This window comes from Tachypleus tridentatus, chromosome 1 (assembly GCF_004210375.1).
Source record: "Tachypleus tridentatus isolate NWPU-2018 chromosome 1, ASM421037v1, whole genome shotgun sequence".
In the NCBI taxonomy this organism is placed as follows: Eukaryota; Metazoa; Arthropoda; class Merostomata; order Xiphosura; family Limulidae; genus Tachypleus; species Tachypleus tridentatus.
This window is the reverse complement of record NC_134825.1, coordinates 97,358,901-97,374,904: the sequence shown is the minus strand read 5'-3', so window position 1 is coordinate 97,374,904 and position 16,004 is coordinate 97,358,901. Positions and strand designations below refer to the sequence as shown.

Genomic DNA, 16,004 nt, shown 5'->3' with positions numbered 1-16,004 from the left:
TTTCTATTTTTATAAATATTTTTTTTGCATTTCATGAAACATTATAAAATCAAAGAAATACTCATAGAGAAACTCTCTTACAATGGTTGAATTGTAGCTATAATGTTAGGTATGGTAAGATCTACATGTTAGAGGTGACAATAATTTACAGTCATATTAACCAAATAGGAGGTTATATTTATCATACAAAAAAAATTCCACATAACATATCAAGTTGAATGCACAAGTTATAACTTGAATATCATGATCAGGTTAGAAATCTATCTATTGATTATAGTTTAATGCCAAAGAAACTAACACATTTTTTTATTTTTGTGTACTGTTTATTTACACACAAAAGAAATCACACGAAAAAAAAGAATTTTTGACTTATAATTAATTACATGTGTCATGTTGAGCTTGATGATTTAACTGATTATCTGTAAGCAGTGAGTGATCAGATGAATTAGTGTCATCTAAACTAATTGATTAATCAAAATTACAGCTGTACCAAAAATAATCAAAATGAGGATTCCTTATTATCCAAACTATCTAAGTAACTGAAACACTTTCACCAAATTTGCTTTCACTGTCTTTATTATAGCAAAGGTACCATGATTATCTGTCACTTTCATTACTGTTTAAATGCTAACTAGAGGGAAAGCAACTGTTGCCAACCTATTTTTTATTGATGAACCTGCTTACCAGAAGCAAGGAAAACATTTGTTGTTGTTGCTGCTTGGGAAAAACTACAATCTGCTGAGCTCAACATAATACATACTTGAAATATTACAAAAAAAACTTAACTTTATAGAACTCATCATTAAAGAATGTATTGAAAGAAACTGATCAACTTCCAATCTCTGAGAATTTTACAATTTCTTTTGTTATCTCAAACATACACATACAGTGAACTATTATGATATATACATACAAGAATGAATATTTCATGCATTTTAAAAGATATTTTTATGAAAGCTTAAGAATTTTTATTTATTCCAGACAAATCAAAATACTGTGACACATTAAAAGACAAGCAAAAAAAACCAGATAAAATAAGGATATGAATAACAGGACGTAATCTGTAATCTGGAACATTGTTCAAGTCAGCAAAAACAGATGATACAATAGCTGTTGCAAGATTTGGAATGGCATAAAAGTCAGCTCCAAGGCTTGGCCCAGAATTTCCAAGAATGTGGTAACTAACAAACAAAATTAAACATTAAAATGTCAAAGCTTTTACAGTAATGAAGAACATTAAAAAAAAAAAAAAGACATTTTGAGTACTGGTACTTGAGAATGCTTGAACAAGTGATTGAAATGTTATCCCTGTTTTTAAAAGAAATTATTCCTTACTCTAAGAAAGAATACCATAGCTTGAGACAAAACAACTACTAAAAAAGAAAGAAGATTTATTTATTTATTAGAACTACTGTATATTAATAACAAGGTAAATGTAATAAATATTGATAACTAACATTAGACAACTAGTTGAAATTTTTACAATCTTCCTAAACATTGGTATGTTATAAGAGGTGAGTCAAAAATCCTTATTTGGTGATGTACATGTGAAATACCCCAAATGTTCTGAAATTGGGTATTTACGTATATCTCTTACATTGTCATAGTTATAAAAGTCAAATCAAGGTTAATCAAATGCTACCTCTGAAACTATCAGTCTGAAGTAAAAGGTATCTTCATACAAATTACAGTGTGCAAACATATTGCTCCCAAAAACTTTGTTTTTTAATGGATTTAAATGAATATTTAAGTAAGAGATATTTCACTTTAATACAACGTGAGTTGCAAAATAATGCAAATATATGCATTTATATGATCTTGAATTCATTTTCAGTATCATGACATCACATCAGTTTACAGATGGTCTTCAAGATGTCTAAACACTTAATGAAGATTTTAATATTTCAAATTTATTCCAAACTAATAAGGAAAATAAAAACTTTTAATTCATGCTATGTAAATTACAGAATAAATATTTTTTACATTAAATGTTTATGAACCTAATTACGAATCTTTTTGTCTTTTAAACAAGTTATCTCAGTAACAGTAGAAAAACAAAGAATAAAAAGAGCATAACTTTAAAATTCAACAACTAAAAAAATACAAAAATAACAAACATAACTTATAAATTGTCCTGTTTTAGTAGATTTTTCTTTTTGGTTAAGATTAAGTGCTGTTTAACTATTGACATTAATAACAGAATTTAATTAACTTTTTAATACACAAGCAACAAAAATATTCTGATTGACTAAATGAATATAAAAGAAAACAAAATTATATTTTTGTCATGCACTATACTTTACTTGCATGTCTTGTAAAATTAATATCATAAATCACATGCTTTATCTCTGGAGTAAAAAAATAATAATTTTAAGTTTCAAAAATGCCCAACATTACAAACCAGGTTTCATGAATAGTTGACATGAAATGTTTCATCCTTTCTGGAGGCTGTTTCATAGCAGGATTATCTGAAAAATCTAGACACTGAGGATTCTGTCCTGTATTAAAATAAGAAAAAAAAAATTGTGACTTTTTGATTCTAAATTTCTTTTTCCAACTATAATTCTTAATATTTTCCAACTTTTATGAAACCCTACAAAAAGAACTACCTGCACATTTCCATCCATAATTTTGAACTCATAACTAACTGAATAGTGGGATTTCATTTCCACTCTTAATGTAGCAGTGGCCAGAAAGTATGAAATTACTTTCTGTGACAATGGACTCTGAACTCTTGAAATTTATGGTTGAACATGATAATCATTAAACCACACCTGGCCCATAATTTTATAATAACATTTCAAGACTTCAAGAGTAAGTGCTTTATTAAAATTCTTACAAGTGTTTTATACAATGCTCCTGAAGGATCTGTAAATTAAAATCTTAAATGAAGTCAATATTTACTCCTGAAGTCTCATTGTCAATAAGTCATAGATATATTAGTACTGTTTAAGCAATATTCTGATATATATGTTTAGCAACAAATTTCCAAAATATAAATTACCTATCATTGGATTATTAAATATGAATACATTACTACCGTCAACTGTTGAGGCTTAATAAAGTGTATAACTGGAAAAATTTTAATTCAACATAGTAATACAGACAAAATCAGGATTCATATGTTCTAGTGACTTTTCCTTTTAAAACAGGGAAATGAAGAGCTGAAAATGAAAATAAAATATATCTCAAACACACATACATAAACCTTGCAAATTTATGTAAAATACTTATTATTCTGTTCCTTTATGTGAATACACGAGTAAAATATTCTCATACATTCTGTACAATTTGATATTCTAATGTCTTAAGTTGTTATATTATTCAGGTTAGTGTAAATACTGTTTTTCTGTTGGCTATATATGATTAAAAAATAATATTGTTTAATATACAATAATAAAGTTTAATAAAACATATTCATTCAATTATTTTTTATTGCCTTAATCTGTAATCTATCTCATTGCAAACATCTGTAGTCAAAAACATACAGAAACTGAAAGCTTACAATGATGTTGTTAGTTCGTTGGTTGATTAGGTGCTTTATGGCACAAAGGAGCAAGGCCATCTGCACCAAACATACGGTAAAAAGTTAAAATTAAAGTAAATTTAGTAAAATTCATAAAAGAAAATTAGGGTAAAAAAAACAAAGTTTAAAAAAACAAAAAAACATAATAGCAGGAAACCAATGTTTACATCTAGTCTAAAATGTTAAGAGAAAAACTACAGTAATACAAGTTGTAAAGGACTTTCTGTAGCATAACTGTAATTATCATAACTTGCCAGGAAGACTAATAGGTAAGTACAAAAACCACTGTCAGTTACCTGAAGTTGGCTTTTCCAGTCCTGGTTTCAAGTTATTTGACATTATGGCCATTTTAAAAGAGTAAAGTAATAAAAGTTTTAAAAGACTTGTAGCAAAATTTTAATAGTAACTCGTCAGGATGACTGATGGGTAGTTAAAACAGCAGTGATAGTCACCTGAAGTTGGCCTTTCCAGTTCTGGTTTCAAGTTATTTGACGTTACGGCCATTTTCTAATTTCAAATCAAACTAGATGGACTGTGATTCTTAAAAGGGAATTACATTAAAAAAGGTCTAATGTATAAATTAAAAACTTAAATGGCATTAAAAACATTAATGGCCTATAAAAAGCTGAAAACATTTCCAAGGTGGACAGTGTCACAATCACTAATAACACTGTCTTACATTATGGACAAACCTTGGGACAGAACATGTTTAAATTGGTGCCGTCGTTGAGAATCATAACGACGGCAAGAAAGTAAAATGTGGCTTTTGGTGACCTGAGTGTTCACAAACTACACATTGGTGCATCAGTTCCAAATAAAAGAAAATGATGATTTAAAAAACTGTGACCAATGCATAGTCTAGTTAGAACAACTTCCTCTTTCCAATCCTTATGGATGTAAGACAGCCAAAGTCCAATATAGGGTTTTATTGGGAAAAGCTTGTTTTCACGTTGCTCACTCCAAAGTCAACTGTCAGATGGCATGGAGCCGAGCCTTAAATACAAGACCATAGTCCACGTATGGAATAGGCACAGTGGCGATAGTGCCAGAGCAGATAGATGTAGCTGCAGTGTCGGCAAGCTCGTTCCCGTGAATATCCATGTGGCCTGGTATCTAAAAAAACTGGATAAAAGTAGATGTTAAAGAGAAATGTGCCAGATGGTTTTGAATATCTGCGAGAACAGGGTGTAAACTAACGTAAAGCAATTCCAGAGCCAGTAGAAAACTAAGCGAGTGAGTATAAATAGTGCAGTTAGAATACTGCTTATCTTCCATGTGATCCACGACAAGAGAAATGGCATACAGTTCAGCAGTAAATACAGAAACTGTAGATGGGATTCTGTGTGCAACCACCAAACCACAACAAACCATAGCAGAGCCCACACAGTCACCTGATTTCGAACCATCTGTATAAATAGGAATGGTAGGATAGTTTCAAAGACGTTCAGCAAATAACAGATAGTATTTCCAATCAGGAGTGTCTGCTTTTCTCAGATGACTTAAAGATATGTCACATTTGGGGACTGTAAGAACCCATGATGGGATGGGCTGACTAGTGGATACAGCAATGTTATTCATAGACAGACCCAAATTATCCAACTGCGCCTGGATACGAAGGCCAAAAGGAGCAATAGCAGATCGTCTGTCCTGAAAAAGTATGGCCAACCTAGGAAGGAAAGCACAACCCCAGATGGGATGCTTTGGTAAGGAATGAAGTTTTGAAGCATATAGTAAAGAGAATTACAAACAACAGAGGTGCAAAGAAGGTTCATGAGACTATGTATAAGTTCTGAACTGGGGAAGTGCAGAAAGCCCCAGTGCAGAGCCTAAATCCTTCATGATGAATGGGGTCCAGCATCTTTAAGGATGATGTTCTTACAGAGACATAGACCAGTGACTCATAGTCGAGTTTCCATCAAATAAGAGCACGATATATCTTCAACATAGAACATCGATCCGCTCCCCAAGTGGTGGAAGAGAGGACATGGACGATGTTCAGTGCTCTTGCACATTTGACCCGTTGCTGCTTGACGTGTGGTATAAAGGTCAGCTTACACTCAAAGATAAGCCCCATGAACTTTGTCTCAGGGACCACAGGCAGCACAACTTCACTGATAAAGAGTTTAGGATAAGTGTGAATACCCCATTGGAAGCAAAAGTGCATGCAAATGGATTAAGAGAGAGAGAGAAGTTCAGGCCATTTACTGTGGTCAACTTCAGTAAATAACTGAAAGCAGTCTGTAGTTACCGCTCAATAAACCTCATGTTTGACAATTGACATGAGATGTGAAAGTCGTTGACATAGAGCCCATTTGCAACAGTGAGAGAGAGTTGTTCAGTGATGGTATTATTCTTTATACTGAAAAGTGTGACACACAAAATATAGCCCTAAGGGACTCCAAGTTCCTGTAGAAAAGAACAGTAAATGTCGAACCTACATGAACTTGGAATCTCCTGCCCATCAAAAATTTTTTAATAAAAATGGGCAAATGGCCACATAACCCATATATTGAAGGTCTTGCAAAATGTCATACCTCCATGTTGTGTCATAAGCCTTCTCAATGTTGAAGAATATTGACACAAGATATTGTAGTTTGAGAAAGGCTTCTGTGATTGATGTTTCAAGTCAAATCAGGTGGTCCACAGTGAAGCACTGTTGTCGAAACCCACACTGGGTGAACGAGAGGAGATTGTCTTATTCAAAAAACCAACCAAGATGAGCATTAACCATACTCTCCAAGGTATTACAAAGACAGCTCGTCAAAGCAATTGGACGATAGTTTGAAGGAATCTTGGAATCCTTCCAGGTTTAAAGAAAAGTATGAAAAACAATCATAAGAACTGCAAGAAAAACAGGAGATAGATGGTGAAATATTTCACAGTGTACATCATCAGGTTCAACTGATGTACGGCCAAACCGACGAAGGGCCAGTTTGAGTCCCACCAGTGTAAAGGGAAGATTATAGCCATAGAGACAATCATCTTAAAAGGAAAGAGGTGATCGCTCTGCTCGAGTCTTGATGGCTAAAAAGGTGGAAAAAGAAGCAGAAATGCTAGATACCCAGCAAAAGCTTTCATCTAGAGTATCAGTGATTCCCCATGTATCAGCTACTTCCTGGTCATCAGAGAGCAAGATCAAGAGGGGAAAAGAATTATATTGCCCACTGACCTTGTCCTATATGACTTTGGAACTGGTGGTAGAAGATATGCTGGTTGTGAACTTAATCCAAGATTCCTTCTGGCTTTGATGTCTTACCCACCGAGCATGTGCGCAGGCGTACTGGAAAGTGATGTAGTTTTAGAGCATGGGATATCTACAGAAAGTATCCCAGGCATGTGTTTCAGAATTCCATGCCATGTGGCAGGCAGGATTCCACCACAGATGAGGATATCGTGGAAAATATGTCAATGTTTTAAGAATACATTGAACAGCTTCTTGTATAATACAGTCAGTTACTACTGCCACACAGTCATCTATTGATGGCTTACAGACGATGGCAGGACCAAGTTCTGCAAGAGCAGCGAAAGAGGGCCAGTTCGTGTGATCTAGCTTCCACGGGGGCATGCGGGTCATTGGCACCAACAACGTTCAGTCTATCTCTGAATTATAGGAAAACGATCACTGCCTAGTGGATTACTGTCAACCATCCATGAAAAATGACAGAATAGTGAAGGGGAGCAAACTGAAAGGTCAACAGCAGTAAAGGAATGAGTAGGTGCATGAAAATAAGTAGAAAAACCAGTACTGAAAAGAGAAAGGTTGTGATGAGAGAGCATACACTCTATAGAGTGATCGCTCCTATCAGTATTAAGCACTTCCCCAGAGGGGATTATGTCCATTAAAGTCCCCCAGGATTAAAAAAGGAAACAGCAACTGTTTAATGAGAGCATCAAGGTCTGATTGATCATATGTCTCTCCAGACAACAGGTAGAGAGAACAAACAGTGATGGTATGACCCAAGGAAACACGGATGGCTACGGGCTCCAAGGATGTTTCGAGTGGCAAAGACAGAGTGGGCACATGCTGATCAGCCAACAGTTCCACCACTCCATGCACTAGTTCACCACACAGGTTTCAAAAATGTTTCCTGTAAGAAAAGACATACAGGATGGTAGGAAGCAATCAGTGTTTGGATGTCATCCAGATTAGAACATATGCCTTAACAGTTCCATTATATGAAGGTGGCCATTTTTATTTATGTGTAAGCAACTTGGGTGGAGAACCCTTCTGTTTAAGACAATATCTTTTTTCTTTACTGTCTTTACTTGAGGGAGGTCTATCAACCTTCGTGAATTCTGCCCTGGGTCGATTAGGCAGGTCTTTGCTATTGGAAAAGGATTCCAGTGAATGAGGATGTAAATGAATGATTGTTTTGCATCTTGGGGTGGAAGAAGAAGAGGTATCTGAGGAAATGCCTGTACTCGGAACCAAAGGAAGTGGATCTTGGAATTTGTTGGAATGAATGTAAGGGACAGAGATGGGTGCTGAAGTTGATTCAACAATTTTTTTAACCATGGAGGTCAAAAGACTTTTCCTTTGTTTTGAGAGCAATTCTGTTGGAGGCACAGAGAGATCTGTCTGCACTCCCACTGTAGTAGTGGAATGAAGTGTAGCAGCACACGTCCAAGATGAAGTGGTGGACAGCAACTTTCAAGCTTCAGGATAAGTAATGTTATGACTAGATTTCAAAAGCTGCACCCCTTTTTCTTCCAACCATTTAGGGCAAGAATGAAAATAGGATGGGTGAGAGCCATTGCAATTAACACAATGAGTGTTCGTTTCACACTCATAGTCTTCGTGGTCCTTGCCACCTCAACGAGCACACATCAGGGAACCACGACACAAAGTCTTTGAGTGACCGAACTGCTGACACTGGAAAAATCAGAGAGGGTTTGGTATGTATGGCTGTACCTTGCAATTAAGATAACCTGCCTTGATGGTGGCAGGTGTATGTGGTGATGTAAATGTCAGAATGAGGATGTTGGTCAGTATCGTAATTCCATCTTTGCGAGTGGAGATATGCCTAACTGCAAAAACTCCTTGAGTGAAAAAACCAGTGAGAATCTCTGACTCAGGGATGCTCTTCAAACCCCTCTCAACAATAACTTCTCATGATGAATTCAAAGTAGCATGAGGTGTAAACTCAGGTACATCCCCAATTGCCTTTGAATGCAAGAGGAGATCACTGTGTTGAGATGTGGATGTTTCTACCAATATTTTACCAAATCTAAGCTTCTTTACTGACTTTGGAGAGCCAGTAAGTCCATTCTGAATGAGAAAGGGAGGCATTTGGCCTAATGGTTCGTCTGAAAGAGAATATAAGATAAGAAAATGGGGTACAACAGGTGTTACAGATTTTGAAAAGCGCTGCTCAGAATCATCAAGACATGGTTGTTTACCTATGGACTGTTTTCTCACTATTTAAGTTTTTATTTGGAGGATGCGTGATAGAAAAAGGAAATTTTGGTGCCCTCTGACCCCACCCACCATAAAGCCCTATGAAGGGATGCACTACAATGTTAAACAAGGACACTGCAGCAACCCCAGGGTTTCATGAGCAGTATACCCAAACATCAGCATCAGATACGTCCATAACACCTGTTGAGAACATCCAACACTGGTACTTAGTTGACCCTAGCCCAAGTAGACCAGCCAACTGACCTAAGGCTGCCCATCTACAGGAATTTAAGGCCAAAATGGTATGTTAGGGTTGGATCCCTCAATCACCGGGATCGTCTCCTCCCCTTCATTGGTCGCCACACATGGCAAACACGTGGGTGGATGTTTACATCCCAGAGGAGATAGACTGAAATAACAGAACCTTCCCTGAGAGGTTCCCTCACCACATACAGGAATCCACACTGAGGGAATTTACATCTAACTTGCTGAATGCATTGAATTTAAATTTAGCCTGATTTTTTATTTATTTTGGAAATTTTACTAAAAAGTAGATATATTAATGCAATAACAAGAGGAAGCAAATGCACAAATTCATAAAATACATGTCTATATAATATTTAACAAATCAGGTTAAAGCAAAATATTTCCAACCTTTACACATTTTGGGCAAATACTTTAGGAAATTATACATATCACATGAAAAACAAAATTAAAATTTATAAATTATGTTTGATTCAATTAACTTTTTTACTTATTTATATATTACTTATAAAAAATCAGCACTCAAGCTACCCTGAAGAACAACAGTTTAGAATAAAACTTAACAAACAAGGAAAAAAAGAAAAAAATTGTTTGATTGAAAATTTAAATTCCAAGTGACACATTTTCCATTTTTCAACCAAGCAATTTTTTTTATTCGTTGTTTGCTAAATTTTATTCTAAACTGTTGTTCTCATGGTAGCTTGAGTGCTGATTTTTAAGTAATATATAAATGAGCAAAAAAATTAATTGAATCAAACATAACTTATAAATTTTAATTTTGTTTTTCATGTGATATGTATGGCTTTCTAAAGTATTTATCACTTTTATTCAGAACAGCTTTGCATGCTTTGATTTGTTAATGACTCTTATGACTCAAAAAGCATGCAAAGCTGCTCCAACTAAAAGTGATAAGTGGTTTGAAATAATCATCACGTGTCCAGGTAAGAACAATTTAACTTTCATGAATATAGTTACTTAACTACTGTCAAATGTATAGCTGTTAAAACCTCAGGTTATTTTTCTATTTCTAATGTGAATAAAAATTACAAAATAAAAAAAAATTTAGTTTACTAACAAGGCACAAATTTTAAACTGTTAAATTTCACTTTTGATGAAACTTTGTAGAATGGACGGCAACTGCCTGTTGTGGAGACACAAGTGTAGAAGACGAAAGACTTTCGAAACATCGTTCTCTCTACTTGTGTCTACACTGCAGGCAGTTGCCGTCCATTCTACAAAGTTTCATCATGAATACTCTGCCTAAACAATCTATCAAAGTAATTTCACTTTTGTTTTTCAACTTTAAATCTACCTAGAAAACTATCAATGATCTTTGGAGCTCTTACATTCTGAAATTTTATTTTCTATTTTAATATAACTTACATAATGATAAAAACATGTAATGATGAAGTTTCTATTGTTAAAACCTATGAAAATTCAAACACCATATTTATAAAATCATAAAAAATATATACATAAATTTATTGATAAATAATGTGCAGTGATCACTTTCTTGAACTAATATTATCTCCCAGTATGAGAGTAAATTATTTAAACACTATAAGCGATTATTCAATTATATGACTAAGACAATGATTAGGAGCTAAATACATACCTAAAATGTTTTGTTTCTCAACCTCTAGCATGTCATTAGCTGTGGCAAACTCTGAATGGATTTTACTTAATGCTTCTGGTCTCCATATACCATTTAAAACTCTGTAGTAAGTTCAAAAGGCTCAATAATTTAAAATAGCATTAGTCACAGTTCTAAAATAAGAAATACTAGACAATGAACAGAGGAAAAATATTAAAATTAACAATTTTAATTAATTAATCAAATTAATTCAGGTATTAAAGAACAAACTAAGCCCAATTACTGTTTCTTAGTTAACTTGTAAAGCTTTTCACATAAGTAAGCTTTGTTATATACTAATATCACCATTAACAGTGTAAGCACTTTGGGGAACAAAGCTGCTAAGCCTTACATTATAAAAGCACACATATCTAACTACTGCATAATCTCAAATTATAAATATAAGTACAATGATTAAAATACAGCTTTTTTTTTAGCTCTTCATTAAAAGCTTTCTCCAAGGACTTTTTTTTAAGGTAAATTAACTTCAACCATGTAAAATATTTCCCCAAGGATAGAAAAAATTTGTATGATAGGTTGTATTGGAAACAATCTCTCTGATATTCTCTTAAAAATTCCTCAAAAACAGTATAGCAGATTTTAGCTTTTATACCCATCTTTATTACAATGAGTTCTGAGAATAATTATAGAACACTCTTTTCATTCATACTGTTTGTACACTGGAGTTGGATTTTAAGATATTTTTTTGGAAAAACCTTAACGGTGTTTAGCATTTACTTTTGTATTTGCTTCCTTTATTAGGATTCTTAATTTTACATGGAAAAAATTAAAATTATGAAGTTAGCAATTTGAAGTTATGCACCATAAAATTACTGACTATGCATTGATTATGAGGCAAACTTTTAAATTATGCAATCCTTAGCCAATGTAGACAGTTTTATTAAAGATAAAACAATAACATTTAACAGGATATTAAATATAACTAATGCAATTTTTTAATGAAATAACAACAGATACACTAGAAGTTAATTGACAAGCCATTAGTCAGAGTTTACTGACAATCAGACATCACTTTCCACACAACAAATTTATAACAAAGTCAAATGTTATAAACCTGGTAAGAATGACTTAAATTTGATCGTGATTTTACTCAGTATAAAAATCACACTTTGACAATGTAATCAACCACCAATCATCCAAACATACACAAGTTTGGTATACTGGACTAACACTATACTAGAGAAGAAACACTGATTATAATTCTGAATTTGCTATGGGTATCTCAATGAAATGTTGGAAGCTTTTAGTAGGTGAGATAAAGAAATGTCTCTAAATTCACATAGTCAATCTAACTCAAAGATTATGTTCATGTGAAAAATAGAAAATATTTTTGTCCATTTAAAATTTACATGTTGCATAGCCTCTAAATCCTTTGAAATGCATATCTACAGTATTTTTCAGTAATCCTGTATGTTGTATAAGGTATTTAATCTCCTCTTCTGTAAACTATATCTAAATTTTAATTTAATTAAATGGTGCATCAAGAACACACATTAATGACATGTAAAGAAAATGATGTATTTTAACTATAATAATTTTTCTGGCTTTCTAGTAATAAGATAAAGTAAAAATTAATCTGAATTGGTTGATAAGAACAATACGTGAAAAAGTTTCAAACTGGAGGTGAAACAAATAATTCCCTGTACAGAAAAGAATGTAACATAGTACATCATTTCATAGGTTAAAACTAACTTTCCATTACTATATTATTTATAAGCAATATAACACCTACAGTTTCACTTATTATTAGTAGTTCTCTCTTATACTTGGGCATGGCAAATGGATATGATTTTCTAGATTATGGTTCTGTAAACAAATAAGACTGAGGGCTATAAAAATTATGCTTTGCCTAAATGACGAAAAACATTAAAATTAGTAATTTACGTTAAATTTCATATTTCTTGGAGGGATGGTAAGTAAATTAAAGCAAAAGGAATGCTAAAGAGCAAATGTCAATTCTCACACAAGGGTAAATTCAGAGTTTATTTTTTATATTACTTTATAAAACCAAGAATTTAAAATTTATGTAACATTAAAATTTGGATTATGAGCTACACTTTTCACCAAGTTTATTTGTATATCATAGTAAAAAAGTAGTTTAATTGAATTTTGAATGCAACTCAGAAAAGCTTTGCAACATTCATGGGAAAGGATGCCCCATGGCATTTAACTAGTAAAAAAAACTTCTGTTTTCAACCATTCATAAAAAATGCAAAACACTTTAAGGACAATAAAAAATAGCATATCTTCCAAAAATCTGCAAGTGGATATGAGGACAACTTAATTCACTTTAACTATTATTCGAGTTATAAATAAACAAAACTACCATTCACAATTAGACAGTGTACTGTATATCATTTTATAGATGTACAAATCCTAAGTTATTACCCAATTAAAGAAAATAGTCTCTCTAGCAACATGGAAACATATGGTGTAGCAGGGTTGCAAAAATGTAGGCCTGTTTCACTACCAAATTCACACAAGAATCCACCTTTCTTTGCTACCTGAAGAAAAACAGTACAAAGTATATAGATCTATGATATAAACACTCCTATACTGATTATCATGAACAGTCTGAAAAATACTGATTCTCTGACTAAATGAACCTTTAGCCAATAAAAAAATTAGATTAAAAATTGAATGTCCAAAGTCTTAAATGACAATTACATGGTGAATTAATAGTTTTTTGTTGTTTTTTATAGTATTTGAGTGTTTTCAGAAATTTGCTCCAGAAGAAAAACCTTTAAAACCATACAGACTTTTAAGATTATGATATGGATAAAAACAGTAATAAAACCCATTGATACCACAAACAAATAGTCCTATTTAAGTATGAAGTATACACATACAAATCTATTCAGTTTTTCACTATTTGACAAATTAATGAATATTTTGACTTCATTGTTAAATGCTCAAAATAAGATTATCTTAGATATAAGACATCTATTATTAAACTTTTTTTTATTCTAAAGATACCTCAGGATCGTCTGGCCACCTAGACCGCTTGATAACTCCCAGGATAGTTGACACGCAGTAAATTATCTAAAATGATGAAAATTATGTTTCATGAGCACATGTCCCCAGAGTTTTCCATCTGATATAAATACTTAACATTAAGCCCTAAATTGAAAATGTATTTTTAATAATACTTACCTCCACTGACAATACAGCTATTCCTCAAAATTGGCTTTGCTTATTTAAACATTAATCTCACATGCTCCAGTCTTTTATATCCCACTTAAATGTTCTGAGCAATATCTAATTCGAAACATAGAAAGAGACCCTAGACAACAAAGGGTCGGATCAGCTGTCTTGCTGAAAACTGTAATATGGGAATTCATACCCCTAAATATCACGCCTGATTTAGTTTGGGGTTTTGTAAAACCTTTTTTGGAAATTATACTTCCACTGAAATCCACGTTGTAGAAAAATCTCAATCTATAATGGGATGAATGTAACATGTCAGAAAAAACTGTGATTGCTGTTTTGTTGAGGATAAAGCAATTACATTATCTATGTGATGTGTGCTTATACATAATATAAAAATGTAGGGCACACTGACGAGGGTAAAGAAATTTGCAAATTAGATATTACCAAGGGCATTTTACTAGGATACAAAAAACAATGCTTAGACAGGCAAAGTGAATGTCAAAGAATATTTATATTGTAAGTGAATGGTAATTATATTTTGGAAAAAATTTCTACTATCATATAAATGCACAACTTCATCCAACTGTGCATGACCTATGAATGAAAGAAACAAACAGAAATGTTTCAGAAGCTGAGCTAAGCATGCTGAATATGAAGTAGCATTGGATGCTAAGTTTTTCTACAACATGGAAAGTTGTCACGTGAAAATATAAAAAACTAGAGAGGTTAAGATACAAGCTGATTACTCAGGGCTAAAAGCCCTTTTTAGAACATAACAGCTTGACTCAATACGTGGTAAAAAATAAATCATGAACTTAATAATAATTCCGAAATACAAGTCACAAGTTCACAACATAGGAGCTTTATGCAAAAACACCATTTGCTCAATATTTATGTTTTCCTTACTTTAAGATTTCATGCAACTTATGTTTTTAATCCTTTTCAGAAAGTTAAAAAAAATTTAATTAATACAAGTTGAAAAACCATTGGAAACTTCACACCCATAAACACTTAATAAAAATAAATATAATTTGATGTATATTTTCAATAACAGTTTTACACCAACCATCCTGAAAAAATAAAGTTAAACACTTTAACAAGTCTACTTTTACCGAACCTGTGACCTGTTAATTCCCATGATGTCATCACTACCTGGTTCTACAGGGGGACGATCAAGGCCAATATGAGCCATAAAGTTTTCTACTGAAGAAAAAGCCCTGAAAATAACAAAATGTGAATATATTTAAAACTATTATAACAATTAATTTCTCATTACCTTATTTGTTTTTAATTTTTTTATTCATTTTTCCCAGTACAAGTTATTTTTGCACCAAGTTATAAATAACCAATTCAATCCACTAGCTTCAACAGATGATGTCCAAACAAGAAAAAGCTTAAACCTTCAACTGTTCCCTACCAGCTTATTTTATACATACTTAAAAATAAAGTAAATTTTCTTTAATATAAGGATCTTTTAACCTTAGAATTCCTGAGAAAGAAAATATACAAATTTTTGTTAACCAGAAGATGACATAGGAAGGTTGAAACGTTGTTCTCTGCTTTATTAATAAAAGTGTTAATACCCATACCAGCTGTTTTGATACACATTTTCATTTCAAGTTGGTTTCTCATCATCAAGAATAACCAAAACTTTCACCTTCCAATGTTCCAAAATATATTCGTATTATTATTGCTTCTGTAGGAAGTATAGAAAAACCCAATAAATACTATAAAAAGTAACAGACTGTAAATGACTGTACATTTTAAGTTTTACATTTGACAATGTGAAAATCCTGCATGAACCAGAATAAATGGTGTTTATAAACTTGAATGATTGTGTCAGTGGTATGTGCAGATACATAAATCTCAATATCAATAGTATTAACATATAATAAGCATTATAATCCATGCAATAATTATGCTATAGTTCTTGCTTAATCATAACTAAAACTATGAACTTTCTTACACAGATCCTAAAGTTAAACTTTATGTAAAAAATAAATGTATATTAA

The 16,004-nt window shown here is 32.6% G+C and overlaps 1 protein-coding gene across 1 annotated transcript in view; it reads right to left on the bottom strand.

Moving 5' to 3' along the window:
• Ranbp21 (exportin-5-like protein Ranbp21) overlaps positions 1-16,004 on the bottom strand; it is a 130,092-nt gene that overhangs the window by 35,177 nt on the left and 78,911 nt on the right. The window contains exons 22-27 of the mRNA XM_076468574.1: positions 15,110-15,209; positions 13,819-13,884; positions 13,231-13,346; positions 10,804-10,904; positions 2,402-2,498; positions 1,045-1,181 (exon numbers count right to left, since the gene is read on the bottom strand). Coding sequence (XP_076324689.1) covers positions 1,045-1,181; positions 2,402-2,498; positions 10,804-10,904; positions 13,231-13,346; positions 13,819-13,884; positions 15,110-15,209 — 617 coding nt within the window. The remainder of the gene's footprint in view (positions 1-1,044; positions 1,182-2,401; positions 2,499-10,803; positions 10,905-13,230; positions 13,347-13,818; positions 13,885-15,109; positions 15,210-16,004) is intronic.